The sequence below is a fragment of the Oncorhynchus keta genome, chromosome 12 (assembly GCF_023373465.1).
Source record: "Oncorhynchus keta strain PuntledgeMale-10-30-2019 chromosome 12, Oket_V2, whole genome shotgun sequence".
Lineage (NCBI taxonomy): Eukaryota > Metazoa > Chordata > Actinopteri > Salmoniformes > Salmonidae > Oncorhynchus > Oncorhynchus keta.
This window is the reverse complement of record NC_068432.1, coordinates 12,905,041-12,924,545: the sequence shown is the minus strand read 5'-3', so window position 1 is coordinate 12,924,545 and position 19,505 is coordinate 12,905,041. Positions and strand designations below refer to the sequence as shown.

Genomic DNA, 19,505 nt, shown 5'->3' with positions numbered 1-19,505 from the left:
TTTTAACCATACCACGTGGTTAAACTCTTAGACTAAAGATACCGACAGAAGAAGAACAAGTCTTTATTAATTACTAGTCTGCAGCTAGGAATTCGAGAGAGCGAGAGAGCGAGAAATATGGAAGTGGTCAGATGACGTGGATGCTATGCTACAGGATTGTTTTGTTAGCACAGACTGGAATATGTTCCGGGATTCATCCAATGGCATTGAGGAGCATACACTTCAGTCATCGGCTTCGTCCCCACAGTGACTGTACGTACATATGCCAAACAGGGTTATGGATTACAGGCAAAATCCGCATCGAGCTAAAGGCTAGAGCTGCCGCTTTCAAGTAGCGGGACACTAATCCGGACGCCTATAAGAAATCCCGCTATGCCCTCAGACGAACCATCAAACAAGCAAAGCGTCAATACAGGACTAAGATTGAATCCTTCTACACTGGCTCTGATGCTCGTCGGATGTGGCAGGGCTTGAAAACTATTACGGACTACGAAGGGAAACCCAAACACTAGTTGCCCAGTGACACGAGCCTACCAGATGAGCTAAATTCCTTCTATGCTATACCCCCTGTATATAGCAAATCAAATGTGTGGTTAGCAGATGTTAATGCGAGTGTAGCAAAATGCTTGTGCTTCTAGTTCCGACAATGCAGTAATAACCAACAAGTAGTCTAACCTAACAATTCCAAAACGACTACCTTATACACACAAGTGTGAAGGGATAAAGAATATGTACATAAAGATATATGAATGGTACAGAACGGCATAGGCAAGATGGAATAGATGGTATAGAGTACAGTATATACATATGAGATGAGTAATGTAGGGTATGTAAACAAAGTGGCATAGTTTAAAGTGGCTAGTGACACATGTATTACATAAAGATGCAGTAGATGATATAGAGTACAGTATATACATATACATATGAGATGAATAATGTAGGGTATGTAAACATTATATTAAGTAGCATTGTTTAAAGTGGCTAGTGATATATTTTTACATCAATTTCTATCAATTTTCATTATTAAAGTGGCTGGAGTTGAGTCTGTGTTTTGGCAGCAGCCACTCAATGTTAGTGGTGGATGTTTAACAGTCTGATAGAGGCTGTTTTTCAGTCTCTCGGTCCCAGCTTTGATGCACCTGTACTGACCTCGCCTTCTGGATGATAGCGGGGTGAACAGGCAGTGGCTCGGGTGGTTGTTGTCCTTGATGATCTTTATGGCCTTCCTGTGACATCGGGTGGTGTAGGTGTCCTGGAGGGCGGGTAGTTTGCCCCCGGTGATGCGTTGTGCAGATCTCACTACCCTCTGGAGAGCCTTACGGTTGTGGGCGGAGCAGTTGCCGTACCAGGCGGTGATACAGCCCGCCAGGATGCTCTCGATTGTGCATCTGTAGAAGTTTGTGTGCTTTTGGTGACAAGCCAAATTTCTTCAGCCTCCTGCGCCTTCTTCACGACGCTGTCTGTGTGGGTGGACCAATTAAGTTTGTCCGTGATGTGTACGCCGAGGAACTTAAAACGTACTACCCCTTACTAGCCTCGTTATTGTTATGTTATTGTGTTACTTTTTATTATTATTTTTATTATTGCTTTAGTTTATTTGGTAAATATATTCTGAACTCTTCTTGAAGTGCACCGCTCAGATCCCGATAACGGGATTGATTTGACAACATCCAGTGAAATTGCAGTGCGCCAAATTCTAAAACAGAAATACTCATAATAAAAATTACGAAAACATACATGTATAATACATCCAAATAAAGCTTAACTTCTTATTAACCATGCCTCAGTGTCAGATTTCAAAAAGGCTTAACGGCGAAAGCAGACCATGTGATTATCTGAGGACACCACCCTGCATACAAACACATGAAAGTCATATTTCAACCAGCCATGTGCGACACAAAACTCAGAAATAACGATATAATTCATGCCTTACCTTTGAAGATCTTCTTCTGTTGGCACTCCAAAATGTCCCAGAAACATCACAAACATGGTCCTTTTGTTTGATAAATTCCTTCTTTATATCCCCAAAATGTCAATTTATTTGGTGCGTTTGATTCAGAAAATACACCGGTTCCAACTCGCCCAACATGACTACAAAGTATCTAATAAGTTACATGTAAACTTGGTCCAAACATTTCGAACAACGTTCCTAATCCAAACGTAGGTATCGTAAAACATAAATAAATTATCCAATTTAAGACGAGATAAACTGTGTTCAATACCGAACGAAAACAAAGTGAAGCGCGTTCCAGGTCGTGGTTTGATCAGAGGAAGGTGGTCAGGGAGAGGTTGACGATGGATGTGGATGTGTTACTCATTTTAGGTTGTAAAATAGCCTTAACTTCAGGCTATTTACTGTGTTACAAAAGTAATATTGAATTGTGTTTGGTTGACAACACAGCCCAAAGACATTTAAAGGAGATCTGAGCCACTGGCTTAGTCTTGTTCTTTAACTTTTATTTTTGGTTGAGATGTAGACATGAATCCAACATATCAATTATGAATTTGTAGACACGCTGGAATTAAAGTCAGACTAATTCAGTGGCACAGATGGAACTATCCACTATATATATCATTCAACTTGAAATCAACCAGAGCGTTAAACCCGAGGCCTATTTTTAGTTGAACTCTGGAGGAAATTGAAACAATAGCTGTTGATGACTTTGCGAATGCTATATTTAAGCAATAAGACCCAAAGGGGTGTAGTAGATGGCCAATATACCATGGCTAAGGGCTGTTCTTAGGCACCACGCAACAATAGTTGATTACTTTTTCCCAATCCAATGTATTTTCCACGTACATTCCACGTCATAATATGTTGACAAATGATGTTGAAACAACATTGATTCAACCAGTTTGTGCCCAGTGAACTGTTAATACAGTCCCAAAATGTTTAGCATGTAGTTTTCAAGATAAATTACTTTCAAAAAGCAAAGTATAGCACTACCACATGCAAAATGCATTACATAGTGCAAAAAGTATCATCATGATGATGTGGCATCTTAAAAGTGCTACAGCTTGAAAGCTTCACTGCTGACATGCAAACATTTTTGGGACGATTTCAATAGTGGACTAATGAGTGGATTATTCCTTTAAGGAAGGGAGGAAAGGAGAAAGTATTCCAACAGAAACCAGAGGACCCACACCAGTCAACACAAACCTCAGATTGATTGCAGTAAGTCATTGATGCACTAGCAACTCATCTGAATGTTTCTGTGTGGCCAAGAAGACGTCAATTATATGCTACAGCACAATATCTTTTGGTCTTTCACTCACTTTAACCACAAACTTTTACAGTTTAAGGTGATCAAAAAGGTGCACACAAACACGCATGCATGTGCACGCGCGTACACACGCACACACACACACACACACACACACACACACACACACACACACACACACACACACACACACACACACACACACACACACACACACACACACACACACACACACACACACACACACACACACACACACACACACAATGTGCTTACCTTGGATACTTATTTTTCTGACGAGAACTCATCTAAAGGTTCCTGAAAGACAGACTCAGACTTAGAAGGATCCATTGGTATCTGACTAGTTCCTGTGTCCCTTGTTTTAAACCTAAAACTCTCAAGAGAAACCAAACAAAGCATGTAAGATATACACTGCTCAAAAAAATAAAGGGAACACTAAAATAACACATCCTAGATCTGAATGAATGAAATATTCTTATGATATACTTTTTTCTTTACATAGTTGAATTTGCTGACAACAAAATCACACAACAATGATCAATGGAAATCAAATTTATCAACCCATGGAGGTCTGGATTTGGAGTCACACTCAAAATTAAAGTGGGAAACCACACTACAGGCTGATCCAACTTTGACGTAATGTCTTTAAAACAAGTCAAAATGAGGCTCAGTATTGTGTGTGGCCTCCACGTGCCTGTATGACCTCCCTTCAATGCCTGAGCATGCTCCTGATGAGGTGGCGGATGGTCTCCTGAGGGATCTCCTCCCAGACCTGGACTAAAGCATCCGCCAACTCCTGGACAGTCTGTGGTGCAATGTGGCGTTGGTGGATGGAGCGAGACATGATGTCCCAGATGTGCTCAATTGGATTCAGGTCTGGGGAACGGGCAGGCCAGTCCATAGCATCAATGCCTTCCTCTTGCAGGAACTGCTGACACACACCAGCCACATGAGGTCTAGCATTGTCTTGCATTAGGAGGAACCCAGGGCCAATCGCACCAGCATATGGTCTCACAAGGGGTCTGAGGATCTCATCTCGGGTACCTAATGGCAGTCAGGCTACCTCTGGCGAGCACATGGAGGGCTGTTCGTGCCCCCAAAGAAATGCCACCCCACACCATGACTGACCCACCGCCAAACCGGTCATGCTGGAGGATGTTGCAGGCAGCAGAACGTTCTCCACGGCGTCTCCAGACTCTGTCACGTGCTCAGTGTGAACCTGCTTTCATCTGTGAAGAGCACAGGGCGCCAGTGGCGAATTTGCCAATCTTGGTGTTCTCTAGCAAATGCCAAACGTCCTGCACGGTGTTGGGCTGTAAGCACAACCCCCACCTGTGGACATCGGGCCCTCACACCACCCTCATGGAGTCTGTTTCTGACCGTTTGAGCAGACACATGCACATTTGTGGCCTGCTGGAGGTCATTTTGCAGGGCTCTGGCAGTGCTCCTCCTGCTCCTCCTTGCACAAAGGTGGAGGTAGCGGTCCTGCTGCTGGGTTGTTGCCCTCCTACCGCCTCCTCCACGTCTCCTGATGTACTGGCCTGTTTCCTGGTAGCGCCTCCATGCTCTGGACACTATGCTGACAGACACAGCAAACCTTCTTGCCACAGCTCGCATTGATGTGCCATCCTGGATGAGCTGCACTACCAAAGCCACTTTTGTGGGTTGTAGACTCCGTCTCATGCTACCACTAGAGTGAAAGCACCGCCAGCATTCAAAAGTGACCAAAACATCAGCCAGGAAGCATAGGAACTGAGAAGTGGTCTGTGGTTATCACCTGCAGAACCACTCCTTTATTGGGGGTGTCTTGCTAATTGCCTATAATTTCCACCTGTTGTCTATTCCATTTGCACAACATCATGTGAAATTTATTGTCAATCAGTGTTGCTTCCTAAGTGATTTCAAATGTGATTGACTTGGAGTTACATTGTGTTGTTTAAGTGTTCCCTTTATTTTTTTTAGCAGTGTATTAAAAAAATATTTACTTCATGCGAGGGTTGAATATAAGTGAATTACATCCAGATTAAGGTAAATAATATTCCATTTTAAACAGGGTTTTTGTAAGCTTTTTTTAACCAGAGAAGTCACATTGAGATTTAAGTATATTTTTCAAGTAAACCCTGGCCAAGAAGGCAGCATACATATACAGTAGTTACACATATATTAGGCAAAACACAACATAAAATATAACAATGAATGGAAATTAAAACCGTGAAAAGATCATGAAATAACCTAAAATCCCTCAAAAACCCTCAATTGATCAGGGTTAGAACACAGCATGCACCAGCAACCTTGCCCCAAGACAAAGCACACTTTACTTTTCACTACATGCACTCACTTTATGTTGTAGGATTATATTGGCTGAGACTTGTGGTCCTGCATAGACGTCGGGGATGTAATAGATGAACGTGTTTATACCCAGCCTCAGGTTGTCGCACTGCAAATAAAAAACCAACGGTCTTCCCGTCTCATTTAGCCTCTTTAAAGAGAATAGCTGAGTAGGAGTAGTAGCAAGAGAGGAGGACAGCAGGTTAAGATCTGCCCTCCGTTTTCTCTACTTCTGTCAGAACAGAACATCATCTGTCTGTGTTGCCTGGTAACCATCTGAAGGGATATCTATCTAGGGACAGCTTCTTTAGACTTTAACTACAGAATGGCAGTAGGACTTTGAATCTGTCCACATGCATGCTGTTACTTAAAACTGGGATGGAAATAAACACGTTGTTTGAATAGTCCCCAATAGATGCTTTATAGATGGTCACTTGTCAACAAACGATTCAAGTAACTATCCACTCATCCTAACTCCAACCTTAGATTCATTTCCATATCCCAACTCAACCCTAACCCTGAACGCCAATGTGATCCGGAGGCTCCGTGACGCAATTACAGAGCCTCTGGAGGCTTGGAGGCCAAATCAAGCTCCGCAAAGTATCGCTGTGTACCTCCCAAAAGCTGTTACGGAGGGATCGATATAGCGGAATAGTTTTGAAATCCGCCTCACCCACTTTGAATCAGCTGTTATTTTCTCGGAGGAAAAAAGCATGCCCACATTTAAAAACGATACACTACTTATCGTTTATCTATAGAATGTCTAGCACAACTCATTACATACACATTGGTCGTTCTTGAATTGCGGTGGCATTTTGGCATGGGAAAAATGAACTTAATTTTTTTGTTTTGTATTTATTTAAATTTTCCCATTCTAAATCAACTAATATGGCAACTAAATTACTTTAAATATGCTTTACCATTATGATAAAATTGTGTCCCCAGTAGTAAAAGTAACACCAATGCATAGCCACGGAAGTAGGGGTGCCGAGGGTGCTGCAGCACACCCTGATAAATCTGAATTGTTTTGTTTTCACATAATTAGTGCACAAGGCATTTATTACTCCTGTATGAGCAGAAAAAAAGAGTTGTCAGCAGCGCAGGAAGCCATGCATCTTCCCACCACAATTCAAGAATGATGTCTCCTCTTTAATTGTTATTTGCCTGATGACACGCTAGTGGAGAAGGAGAGCCTAATTTTATACACGTGCTTTTGTTTCCATGTTTTCTCTCCAATGAGGAAAGGATGCAGGTAATCGAGCCAATCCGATTGAGATTATCCCATAGTTTGCTGATAGTTTGAGCATGTAGAGATCATCTCTTTGGGACTATGCAAATAAAGTGGGACCTAGTAGCCTTCCCCAAAGAAGGAGACAATTACACCATGTATTTCTTAGAGAAAACACATATGAACTGCTGGGTAAATTACTGTGTATTGTTAAGGGTCTGTCTGCCTAGTTTTCTGTACAACTATTTATAGAATGCCTCTATGCTGCCATTTGTTTTGTTTAAACTGAATGACTGAGGATCAACGCTACGAAAAAGTTCGAACCTCAAACTCACCTGCTCTACTGTTTCTGTGACCTTGAATTTCATGTTGTTGTAGAACTCCCTCTTTGGTAGTAGATACAGAAGGATCAGATCGCACACTACAGTCGCCTTCGGAAACACAACACGATTATTAGCATCATAAACATAAAGAAATAATATACACTGAACTGGTGAATAAAGGTGAAAGGTATGATCCCTTATTGATGTCACCTGTTAAATCCACTTCAATCAGGGTAGATAAAGGGGAGGAGACAAGTTAAATAATCCTTTTCAAGCCTTAAGACAATTGAGACATGGATTGTGTATGTGTGCCGTTCAGAGGGCGAATGGGCAAGACAAATTGAGACTGTTCTGAGGGCAAAAGGGGATACAACTCAATAATAGGAAGGCGTTCCTAATCTTTTGGACACTCAGTGAACATTTAACTATGTGTTCATAACTACCGCTGTCACACGATTGAATAGTTAAAGCTGTTTGTTTAGTCTACACTATGCAAGCTGCTTTAAGAGATACTGTAGGCTACTTGAGATTCTGTCTGCTTTGAAATACCAGATAGGATGTGTAGTATTGCAAGACTCACCACTCCAAAGATTCCAACGCCAGACCCTATAGCTGTTAGTGTTGGGATGATATCAAATTTTCTGGCCTGGGAAATAACAATACGATGAACAATCTTCATCGTTTTCATCTACCGTTGCAAGGGAGGAATTCCGAAACACTGGCTGGAACATTACAAGGATCGCAACCATGAACTTCATGAACTTACCACTGAACGAACAATGATGTCAAATCGAATCCCAAACACTTTCAGAAGTGTTCTTTTTTCCTGTTTGTCCTCCATATAATGCTTTGCATACCTAAAGCACAAAATGTAGACATTTGAGCAGCCTCTAGGCTAGTGCTTTAATCAGATCTGTATTTCTCTCTCGTCTGCCTTTTACATTACCTAAGCCATGCAACTAAGAATACTCTGTATAATGAATACAGTCGTATACATTCGTATACAGCATATTCTTCTTAGTCACATGGCTAACAAGACCCCTTTCTAAGTGTTTTTCTTTCACTTATTCAAAATTCAGAACAGGCTTTTCGATTTACAATAAGAAAGGGGCCCTTAACAGAAAGGTACTTCACTGTTGTTGCAGATGTTTGTTTTTCTGATTTATTGAGCTAGGACTGTGAAGATGAGACAGGAAATGCAGGCAAGATTGCGAGTCAGAAAGGCAGTGAGTCAGATTCAAACCCACACCGAATATGGGATAAAGTTGTACCAGAGTCTGCAGCACTAACCACAAGACCACACAGGACACACATGGCAGATGTTTTATTTACCGGAAGTTGTATCCAACAGACGCTCTAGCCATGTCTGTCTCATTGGGATTTCCATAGAGACCGTGGAAGGTGTAGACCGGTTTACACTCTGACTGGTCATAGTCCAGGTTACAGGTCCAGTCGATGACGATACCAATTGCCCCGCCCTGTCACATACCAATCAGTACAATACATCCAGTCAATGAGGGTACAACTAACCCCAAACAACACAATACTATGCCATCAACATTGCCAATCAATGGAGGTACCAATAACACCTAAGTGAAAAAGGAGTCTCCAGACACTTAAATCAGAAGCAATTTCTGTGTTTTTTACTCATCTTTCCCTCGGTAATGACCTTCGTCAGAGCATACCTCGTTACCAATAACACCACCATCGATCAATGACTCAACAATAAACACCAACACTATGATCACCAACACCGAACACACAGCCAACCCATGGATTGACAGGTGCTTGTAAACCTGCTTCACTCATAAATAATATATTATTATTGCTCACCACTTTGGCTATGGTGGCGAAGTTGAAGCCAGACAGCTGTACCAAGTCACCCAGTCTGAAAATGGGACACAGTGGGGACGTTGTCGGGTCATACACACAACTCTTGATGTACTGATTGCCGATACCTTCTACAAGGTTACTCCTGGGAAGGGAATGCGAAGAGATCATTGTTAAAAACATGACAAGTTTATATCTTACTGTACTGGTTATTTAACTACATAGATATTTGAATCAATATCACATTTGGGATACTACTTGCCTAAACATGCATGGATCTGGTAATTATATCACTCCTACCACTACTTATGGATTAGCTGTCACATGCCATCGCAATCCTTATTCAATGCATTACATACACAATACAGTGCATTTGGAAAGTATTACGGCCCCTTGACTTTTTCCACATTTTGTTATGTTACAGCCCTATTCTAAAATGGATCAAATTTGATTAAAAGCATCTCTGCACAGCTATTTTCAGGTCTCTCCCAGAGATCGCGTTCAAGTCCGGGCTCTGGCTGGGCCACTCAAAGACATTCAGAGACTTGAACCGAAGCCATTCCTGCATTGTCTTGGCTGTGTGCTTAGGGTCGTTGTCCTGTTGGAAGGTGAACCTTTGCCCCAGTCTGAGGTCCTGAGGTTTTCATCAAGGATCTCTATGTACTTTGTCCATTCATCTTTGCCTTGATCTTGACTAGTATCCCAGTCCCTGCCTCTGAAAAACATCCCCACAGCATGATGCTGCCGCCACCATGCGTCACTGTAGGGATGGTGCCATGTTTCCTCCAGATGTGATGCTTGGCATTCAGGCCAAAAAAGTTCAATCTTGGTTTCATCAGACCAGAGAATCTTGTTTGTTATGGTCTGAAAGTCCTTTATGTGCCTTTTGGCAAACTCCAAGCTGGCTGTCATGTACCTTTTACTGAGGAGTAGCTTTGTCTGGCCACTCTACCATAAAGGCCTGATTGGTGGAGTGCTGCAGAGATGATTGTCCTTCTGGAAGGTTCTCTCATCTCCACAGAGGATCTCTGGAGCTCTGTCAGAGTGAGACAGACAGGCAGGCAACTTTTCTCAGCCAGTCGAAATTATGAACCAGCATAATTTTTATGGATATATACAAAGAAATGTCAATAGAAAACAGGTAAAACAAAACAAAGTGCAACTAGTTTGCAGTCTTTCCAGCTTCCGTTTTAAGTGATTGTGCTAGCTGTGTTGTTGGCTAGCTCCACCGAACATGTGTCCTGACGAGAGAACACATTTTCTATGCCAGGTGAAATCGCGTATCATTAGCTCATTGTTATGGATGTATCAAAATGCTGTAAATTGTCACGAGAAAACAGCTTAAACAAATGCAAATGCAGCTATTTTGTTGTTATTCTGACTGCACTGTTTGACGTGAGTGTAAGTTAGCCATAGTTGGCTAACTAGCAAGCAAGGGATAACAACATTGCCAGTATGGTAATAGAACGACTGGGTCGAGTCCATAGATGCAGAACAAAAAGACTTAACGACTGGGTCATGACTCTGGCAACCGAACCGATAGAACGAACAACCAGCCGGCTTGGGTAGCAAACCTAGATTTGTGTCTGGACTATGAAATAGTATGAATAAGTTCATCAAAATAACATTTTTAAGGCGGCGCACAATTGGCCCAGCGTTTGGCCGGCCTGGATTTCCTTGTCCCATCGCGCTCTAGCGACTCCTTGTGGTGGGTCGGGCGCCTGCAAGCTGACCTCCGTTGCCAGCTGGATGGTGTTTCCTCTGACATATTGGTTTGGCTGGCTTCCAGGTTAAGCGAGCTGTGTGTCATGAAGCAGTTCGGCTTGGCAGGGTCATGTTTCGAGGACGCATAGCTCTCAACCTTCACCTCTCCCGAGTCCATAGGTGAGTTGCAGCAATCGGACAAGACTAACTACCAATTGGATATCACGAAAAAGGGGTAAAAAATAATGTATATGTAAATCATTATATGAATAATGTATTTTTTTGTTGTTGTACTTTTACCCACCCGTTGTATAAATGTATTACATTTACATTTACATTTAAGTCATTTAGCAGAGCCTTGGGAAAGTATTCAGACCCCTTGACTTTTTCCACATTTTATTATGTTGCAGGCTTATTCTAAAAGGATTAAATATTTTTAAAATTCTCAGCAATCTACACACAATAGACCATTATAACAAAGCGAAAACAGTTTTTAGAAATGTTTCCACATTTATTAAAAATAAAAAACATAAATACCTTATATGCAAGTATTCAGACCCTTTGCTATGAGACTTGAAATTGAGCTCAGTTGCATCCTTTTTCCATTGATCATCCTTGAGATGTTTCTACAACTTCATGGGAGTACAATATACTGTACTCTATTGTACTATACTCTACTTTTCTTTACTGTACTGTACTCCTGTATTGTATCGTACTGTTCTCTACTGTGCCTACTCACTGTATTGTACTATTCAAACTTGTGAAACATACATCTATGATAGGTTCAGACTTGGTCCAGTCCGGTTCGTCTGTGGACATTAACATCAAGGCCAGGGTGGACTGACCAAATTTCAGCTAATTTTCAACGTCCGTGGACGTCTGGTGTCGTTTGGTGCTCAGTGGTTGAGGATTTTGTATATAGTAACTGGAACGAGGGGGGGCTCATGGGTAGGTGTCAGTAAGAGCTGGGAGAGATGACATTAACTTGAAAGTGAGTGAGAAAGACCGAAAGGGAGAGTTTGTCCAGACTAAAAGTTCATTTGTGGAATTTATTTTTTCCTTAATGCATTTGAGCCAATCAGTTGTGTTGTGACAAGGTAGGGGTGGTATACAGAAGATAGCCCTATTTGGTAAAAGACCAAGTCCATATTATGTCAAGAACAGCTCAAATAAGCAAAGATAAATGACAGTCCATCATTACTTTAAGACATGAAGGTCAGTCAAAGCGGAACATTTCAAGAACTTTGAAAGTTTCTTCAAGTGCAGTCGCAAAAACCATCAAGCGCTATGATGAATCTGGCTCTCATGAGGACCGCCACAGGAAAGGAAGACCCAGAGTTACCTCTGCTGCAGAAGATAAGATCATTAGAGTTACCAGCCTCAGATTGCAGCCCAAATAAATGTTTCACAGAGTTCAAGTAACAGACAAAGCTCAACATGAACTGTTCAGAGGAGACTCCGTGGTCGAATTGCTGCAAAGAAACCACCAATAATAAAAAGAGACATGCTTGGGCCAAGAAACACGAGCAATGGACATTAGACCAGTGGAAATCTGTCCTTTGGTCTAATGAGTCCAAATTTGAGATTTTTGGTTCCAACCGTCGTGTCTTTGTGAGAGTAGATAAGTGGATGATCTTTGCATGTGTAGATCCCAACATGAAGCATGGAGGAGGAGGTGTGATGGTGTGGGGGTGCTTTGTTGGTGACACTGTCTGTGATTTATTTAGAATTCAAGGCACACTTAACCAGCATGGCTACCACAGCATACTGCAGAGATATGCCATCCCATATGGTTTGCACTTAGGGGGACTATCATTTGTTTTTCAACAGGGCAATGACCCAAAATACACCTCCAGGCTATGTAAGGGCTATTTGACCAAGAAGGGGAGTGATGGAGTGCTGTATCAGATGACCTGGCCTCTACAATCACCCGACCTCAACGCAATTGAAATAGTTTGGGATGAGTTGGACCGCAGAGTGAAGGAACAGCAGCCAACAAGTGCTCAGCATAGGTGGAAACTGCTTCAAGACTGTTGGAAAAGCATTCCTCATGAAGCTCGTTGAGGGAATGCCAGGAGTGTGCAAAGCTGTCATCAATTCAAAGGGTGGCTATTTTGAAGATTCGAAATGTATTATTTCATAGTTTTGATGTCTTCACTGTTATTCTACAATGTAGAAAATATCAAAATAAAGAAAACCCCTTGAATGAGTAGATGTGTCCAAACGTTTGACTGGTACTGTATGTAGTACGCTAGTATGTTTTTTTTTGACACGGCCATTATCATCCGTGGCGGCGGAGAGAAATTGTCGAGTGACACACACGGCGTTTGATTTGATTTTAGCTGCAGGTGATGTGCAGGACTCGCAGGTGCTATGCTTGTAAATACATTTGATCGTGGCGATTGAATAAATACGTCTCAAACGTTTTGTTGTTAATCTGTAATACTAGCCACCTAGCTATTTATGTAATGTATGTATCACTAGCCACTTTAACACTCTTGGTTTGACCATCAGACAAAAGAAAGAGAAAGAAAACAGTTTTGAGCTGAAAAGTATGGCAGTGGAAGAGAGGACAGTAGCAGGTGACCCAACTGTGGTTTGTGACTATTACGATTTCGGTAACGGAATTACAAGACTAAAGGTAATATTTCTTCAACTTAGAGAAGGCAATCAATGTCTCCAAAACTAAATGTTTTTATTAGTTGGCTGGTGTAACGTTTGTCATCGGAAGGAGACCAAGGTGCAGCGTGGTAAGTGTTCATGATTCTTTAATTACTCAGAACACCAAACAAAAACAACAAAAGAATAACGAACGTCACGTTCTGCAGGCTTCACAGAGCCAACAAAAAACAAGATCCCACAAACACCAAAAGGAGAATGACAACTTATATGTGATCCCCAATCAGAGACAACGATAAACAGCTGCCTCTGATTGGGAACCACACTCGGCAAAAAACAAAGAAATATAAAACACAGAAATAAACAAACTAGAATGCTCACCCTAGTCACACCCTGGCCTATCCAAAATAGAGAATAAAAGCCTGTCTATGGCCAGGGCATGACAGCTGGAATCTTTACATCAACATTGTGTTTCGATGTATTTCTAAGACCCCTTAACCATCTGTTTATCCAGACATTTTTAAGATGGAAAATGGTTGTAACGATGTGCGCTGAGAGTTAGGAAGCAAGTTCAGGGAGTGAGTGTTTTAATAAATAAACAACATAATACAAAATAAGAAGCACTACCAACTAACAGAACTGACACAGGAACATAAACAATAATGCCTCGGGAAGGAACCAAAGGGAGTGACATACAGTGGGGCAAAAATGTATTTAGTCAGCCACCAATTGTGCAAGTTCTCCCACTTAAAAATATGAGAGAGGCCTGTAATTTTCATCATCGGTACACTTATACTATGACAGACAAAATGAGGGGGAAAAAAAATATTTGCAAATTATGGTGGAAAATAAGTATTTGGTCACCTACAAACAAGCAATATTTATTAAAAAGGGGTCACTCAAAAAGGGGTGTATCAAAAAGGGGTCACTCACCTCTTAACACCATATGCTGGAAAGGTGACAGAGTTTTTGATGAACAGTGTGTAGTTCTCTGCCGACATCAAAAGTGCGGGACTGCACGGAAAACAGTAGAACATAGAAAACGAAGACAAACAAAGCATTAACACATCAAACACACATAGACATACAGAGAGTTCATCTTAAAAAATGGATGAGACCATTTTCCTTTCATAAAATAGCTTACAAATCACTTGGTTCAGTTCAAAGTAACATTCAGTACATATAACAAGTAATACATTATTATAGCTACAGGCTTTATGTAAAGTGTTAACATAATTTTCAGTGATCCCACATACTCTGGGATTGTGTGGTCATCTTCCACAGGGCACCAGGCTACAACCTCACACGTCTTGGTTGTGTTCCCCACACACTTCCCTGTCATATGTCCTTGGTGGGGTGGGCGGTGGAGGGGGGCAGCGAGACATAGACATGGAGAAAAGACACATGAGGGATATAGCTTTTCAACATGAAGTATGTCCACTTTTTCTATCTCTTCGCTACTTAAAATCGTATCTAAAATGTATCTCATTACAGAACACCAAAGGAAACTGTTAAGTGAGCAAAAAGAGTGCGGAGATATCTCTTTTATCTCTCTGATCTGAAAAGTTTCATTTCCTTCTGCATGAAAAACATTGAAGCTGATGTGGTTCTGAGAGGTTGAAAGGGCTTAGATATAACCCATGGGCATATTGGGAAAGTTACAAAATACATAGCCAACCCTTTCAACTTCCTACGTTATATCGGTTCATAATTCTACTGTATAGGCTTATTAGATTGGCTCCTACTACTCCCCATGTGTCTGCCAATCTGTCTGCCTATGTCTCTGACTTTGCTTATGACTTGTGTCGATTGCGTTTGTCTGCGAGTTAATGGTTCAAATCAAATCAAATGTTATTAGTCACATGTGCCCGAATACAACAGGTTAAATGCTTACTTACAAGCCCCTAACCAACAATGCAGTTTAAAAAAATAATAAGAAGAAGAAATAAAAGGAACAAGTAATTAAAGAGCAGCAGTAAAATAACAATAGAGAGACTATGTATAGGGGGTACCTGTACAGAGTCGATGTGCGGGGGCACCGGTTAATCGAGGTAATTGAGGGAATATGTACAGTTGTAGTCAGAAGTTTACATACACTTAGGTTGGAGTCATTAAAACTCATTTCTCAACCACTCCACAAATTTCTTGTTAACACACTGTAGTTTTGGCAAGTCGGTTAGGACATCTACTTTGTGCATGACACAAGTAATTTTTCCAACAATTGTTTACAGACAGATTATTTCACTTATAATTCACTGTATTACAATTCCAATGGGTCAGAAGTTTACATACACTAAGTTGACTGTGCCTTTAAACAGCTCGGAAAATTCCAGTAAATTATATCATGGCTTTAGAAGCTTCTGACAGGCTAATTGACATAATTTGAGTCAATTGGAGGTGTACCTGTGGATGTATTTCAAGGCCTACCTTCAAATTCAGTGCCTCTGCTTGACATCACGGGAAAATCAAAATAAATCAGCCAATACCTCAGAAATAAATTGTAGACCTCCACAAGTATGATTCATCCTTGGGAGCAATTTCAAAACAACAGAAGATGCCACATTCATCTTTACAAACAATAGTACGCAAGTATAAACATAATTTGACCAAGCAGCTGTCATACCACTCAGGAAGTTGACGTGTTCTGTCTCCTAGAGATGAACGTACTTTGGTGCGAAAAGTGCAAATCAATCCCAGAACAACTGCAAAGGACCTTGTGAAGATGCTGGAGGAAACAGGAACAAAAGTATCTATAGCCATAGTAAAACGAGTCCGATATCGAGATAACCTGAAAGATCACTCAGCAAGGAAGAAGCCACTGCTCCAAAACCACCATACCAACCACCATACGGTTTGCAGATGCACATGGGGACAAAGATCGTACTTTTTGGAGATATGTCCTCTGGTCTGATGAAACTAAATAGAACTGTTTGGCCATAATGACCATCGTTATGTTTGGAAGAAAAAGGGGGAGGCTTGCAAGCCGAAGAACACCATCCTAACCGTGAAGCACCGGGGTGGCAACATCATGTCGTGGGGGTGCTTTGCGGCAGGAGGGACTGGTGCACTTCACAAAATAGATGACATCATGAGATAGGGAAATTATGTGGATATATTGAAGCAACATCTCAAGACATCAGTCAGGAAGTAAAAGCTTGTTTGCAAATGGGTCTTCCAAATGGACAATGACCCCAAGCATACTTCCAAAGTTGTGTGAAAATGGCTTAAGGACAACAAGGTCAATGTATTGGAGTGGCCATCACAAAGCTCTGACCTCAATCATATAGAACATTTGTGAGCAGAACTGAAAAAGCGTGTGCGAGCAAGGAGGCCTACAAACCTGACTCAGTTACACCAGCTCTGTCAGGAGGAGTGGGCCAAAATTCACCCAACTTATTGTGGGAAGGTTGTGGAAGGCTACCGGAAACGTTTGACCCAAGATAAACAATTTAAAGGCAATGCTACCAAATAAAGTGGTGAACCTAACTAACCTAAGACACGGAATTGTTACTAGGATTAAATGTCAGAAATTGTGAAAAACTGAGTTTAAATGTATTTGGCTAAGGTGTATGTAAACTTCGGACTTCAACTGTACATGTAGGTAGAGTTATTAGAGTGACTGTGAATAGATAATAACAGAGTAGCAGCAGCATAAAAGAGGGGGTGGCCAATGCAAATAGTCCGGGTAGCCATTTGATTAGATGTTCAGAAGTCTTATGGCTTGGGGGTAGAAGCTGTTTAGAATCCTCTTAGACCTAGACTTGGCACACCGGTACCGCTTGCCATGCGGGATCAGAGAGAACAGTTTATGACTAGGGTGGCTGGATTCTTTGACAATTTTTAAGCCCTTCCTCTGACACCGCCTGGTATAGAGGTCCTGGATGGCAGGCAGCTTGGCCCCAGTGATGTACTGGGCCGTACACTCTACCCTCTGTAGTGCCTTGCAGTTGGAGTTGGCCATACCAGAAGGTGATGCAACCCATCAGGATGCTCTTGATGGTGCAGTTTTAGAACCTTTTGAGGATCTGAGAACCCATGCCAAATCTTTTCAGTCTCCTGAGGGGGAATAGGTCTCTTCACGACTATATTTGTGTGCTTGGACCATGTTAGTTTGTTGGTGATATGGACACCAAGGAACTTGAAGCTCTCAACCTGCTGCACTACAGCCCCATCAATGAGAATGGGGGGAGAGGGAGGGAGAGGTCGATGTCCTTGACGTCCTCCTTAAAGGCTGTCTCGTCATTGTCGGTTAACAGGCCTACCACTGTTGTGTCATCGGCAAACTTAATGATGGTGTTGGAGTCGTGCCTGGCTGTGCAGTCATGAGTGAACTGGGATTACAGGAGGGGACTGAGCACTCACCCCTGAGGGGCCCCTGTGTTGAGGATCAGCGTGGTGGATGTGTTGTTACCTACCCTTACCACCTGGGGGAGGCCCATCAGGAAGTCCAGGATCCAGTTGCAGAGGGAGGTGTTTAGTCCCAGGGTCCATAGCTTATAGATGAGCTTTGAGGTCACTATGGTTTTGAACGCTGAGCTGTAGTCAATGAATAGCACTGACTCAGCGTTAGGTGTTCCCTTTGCCCAGGTGGGAAAGGGCAGTGTGGAGTGCAATAGAGATTGCATCATCTGTGGATCTGTTAGGGCGGTATGCAAATTGGAGTGGGTCCAGGGATTCCCTACATTTTATCAGCATATCGATTGCGCAACCAGGGCGGGAAAAACCTTGGATCATTGCTATTCCAACTTCTGCGACGCATATAAGGCCCTGCCCCGCCCTCCTTTCAGAAAAGCTGACCACGACTCCATTTTGTTGATTCCTGCCTACAGACAGAAACTAAAACAAGAAGCTCCCGCGCTGAGGTCTGTTCAACGCTGGTCCGACCAATCTGATTCCACACTCCAAGACTGCTTCCATCACGTGGACTGGGATATGTTTCGTATTGCGTCAGACAACAACATTGACGAATACGCTGATTCGGTGAGCGAGTTCATTAGAACGTGCGTTGAAGATGTCGTTCCCATAGCAACGATTAAAACATTCCCAAACCAGAAACCCTGGATTGATGGCAGCATTCGCGTGAAACTGAAAGCCCGAACCACTGCTTTTAATCAGGGCAAGGTGACCGGAAACATGACTGAATACAAACAGTGTAACTATTCCCTCCGTAAGGCAATCAAACAAGCTAAGCGTCAGTATAGAGACAAAGTAGAATCTCAATTCAACGGCTCAGACACAAGATGTATGTGGCTGGGTCTACATTCAATCACGGATTACAAAAAGAAAACCAGCCCAGTCACGGACCAGGATGTCTTGCTCCCAGGCAGACTAAATAACTTTTTTGCCCGCTTTGAGGACAATACAGTGCCACTGACACGGCCCGCAACTAACATGCGGACTCCTGCACTGCAGCCGACGTGAGGAAAACATTTAAATGTGTCAACCCTCGCAAGGCTGCAGGCCCAGACGGCATCCCCAGCCGCGCCCTCAGAGCATGCGCAGACCAGCTGGCTGGTGTGTTTACGGAAATATTCAATCAATCCCTATCCCAGTCTGTTGTTCCCACATGCTTCAAGAGGGCCACCATTGTTCCTGTTCCCAAGAAAGCTAAGGTAACTGAGCTAAACGACTTCCGCCCGTAGCACTCACTTCCGTCATCATGAAGTGCTTTGAGAGACTAGTCAAGGACCATATCACCTCCACCCTACCTGACACCCTAGACCCACTCCAATTTGCTTACCGCCCAAATAGGTCCACAGACGATGCAATCTCAACCACACTGCACACTGCCCTAACCCATCTGGACAAGAGGAATACCTATGTGAGAATGCTGTTCATCGACTACAGCTCGGCATTTAACACCATAGTGCCCTCCAAGCTCGTCATCAAGCTCGAGACCCTGGGTCTCGATCCCGCCCTGTGCAACTGGGTACTGGACTTCCTGACGGGCCGCCCCCAGGTGGTGAGGGTAGGCAACAACATTTCCACCCCGCTGATCCTCAACACTGGGGCCCCACAAGGGTGCATTCTGAGCCCTCTCCTGTACTCCCTGTTCACCCACGACTGCGTGGCCACGCACGCCTCCAACTCAATCATCAAGTTTGCGGACGACACAACAGTGGTAGGCTTGATTACCAACAACGACGAGACGGCCTACAGGGAGGAGGTGAGGGCCCTCGGAGTGTGGTGTCAGGAAAATAACCTCACACTCAACGTCAACAAAACTAA

At 42.7% G+C, this 19,505-nt stretch overlaps 1 protein-coding gene across 3 annotated transcripts in view; it reads right to left on the bottom strand.

Annotated features, from left to right (window-relative positions):
- The window catches only part of LOC118391014 (P2X purinoceptor 1), a 48,817-nt gene that overhangs the window by 2,981 nt on the left and 26,331 nt on the right, over positions 1–19,505 (bottom strand). Inside the window, exons 5-13 of one of the 3 annotated variants that reach the window (XR_004827065.2) lie at positions 14,534–14,624; positions 14,211–14,291; positions 8,958–9,099; positions 8,457–8,602; positions 7,891–7,981; positions 7,705–7,770; positions 7,137–7,232; positions 5,584–5,621; positions 3,501–3,542 (exon numbers count right to left, since the gene is read on the bottom strand). Coding sequence is in view for 2 of the 3 variants with exons in the window: in XM_035781919.2 (XP_035637812.1) it covers positions 3,510–3,542; positions 5,584–5,682; positions 7,137–7,232; positions 7,705–7,770; positions 7,891–7,981; positions 8,457–8,602; positions 8,958–9,099; positions 14,211–14,291; positions 14,534–14,624 (845 nt within the window). In the remaining variant the exon portion in view is untranslated. Of the gene's footprint in view, positions 1–3,500; positions 3,543–5,583; positions 5,683–7,136; positions 7,233–7,704; positions 7,771–7,890; positions 7,982–8,456; positions 8,603–8,957; positions 9,100–14,210; positions 14,292–14,533; positions 14,625–19,505 lie in introns of all 3 variants that reach the window. The other 2 variants (XM_035781919.2, XM_035781920.2) reach the window with 2 other exon arrangements.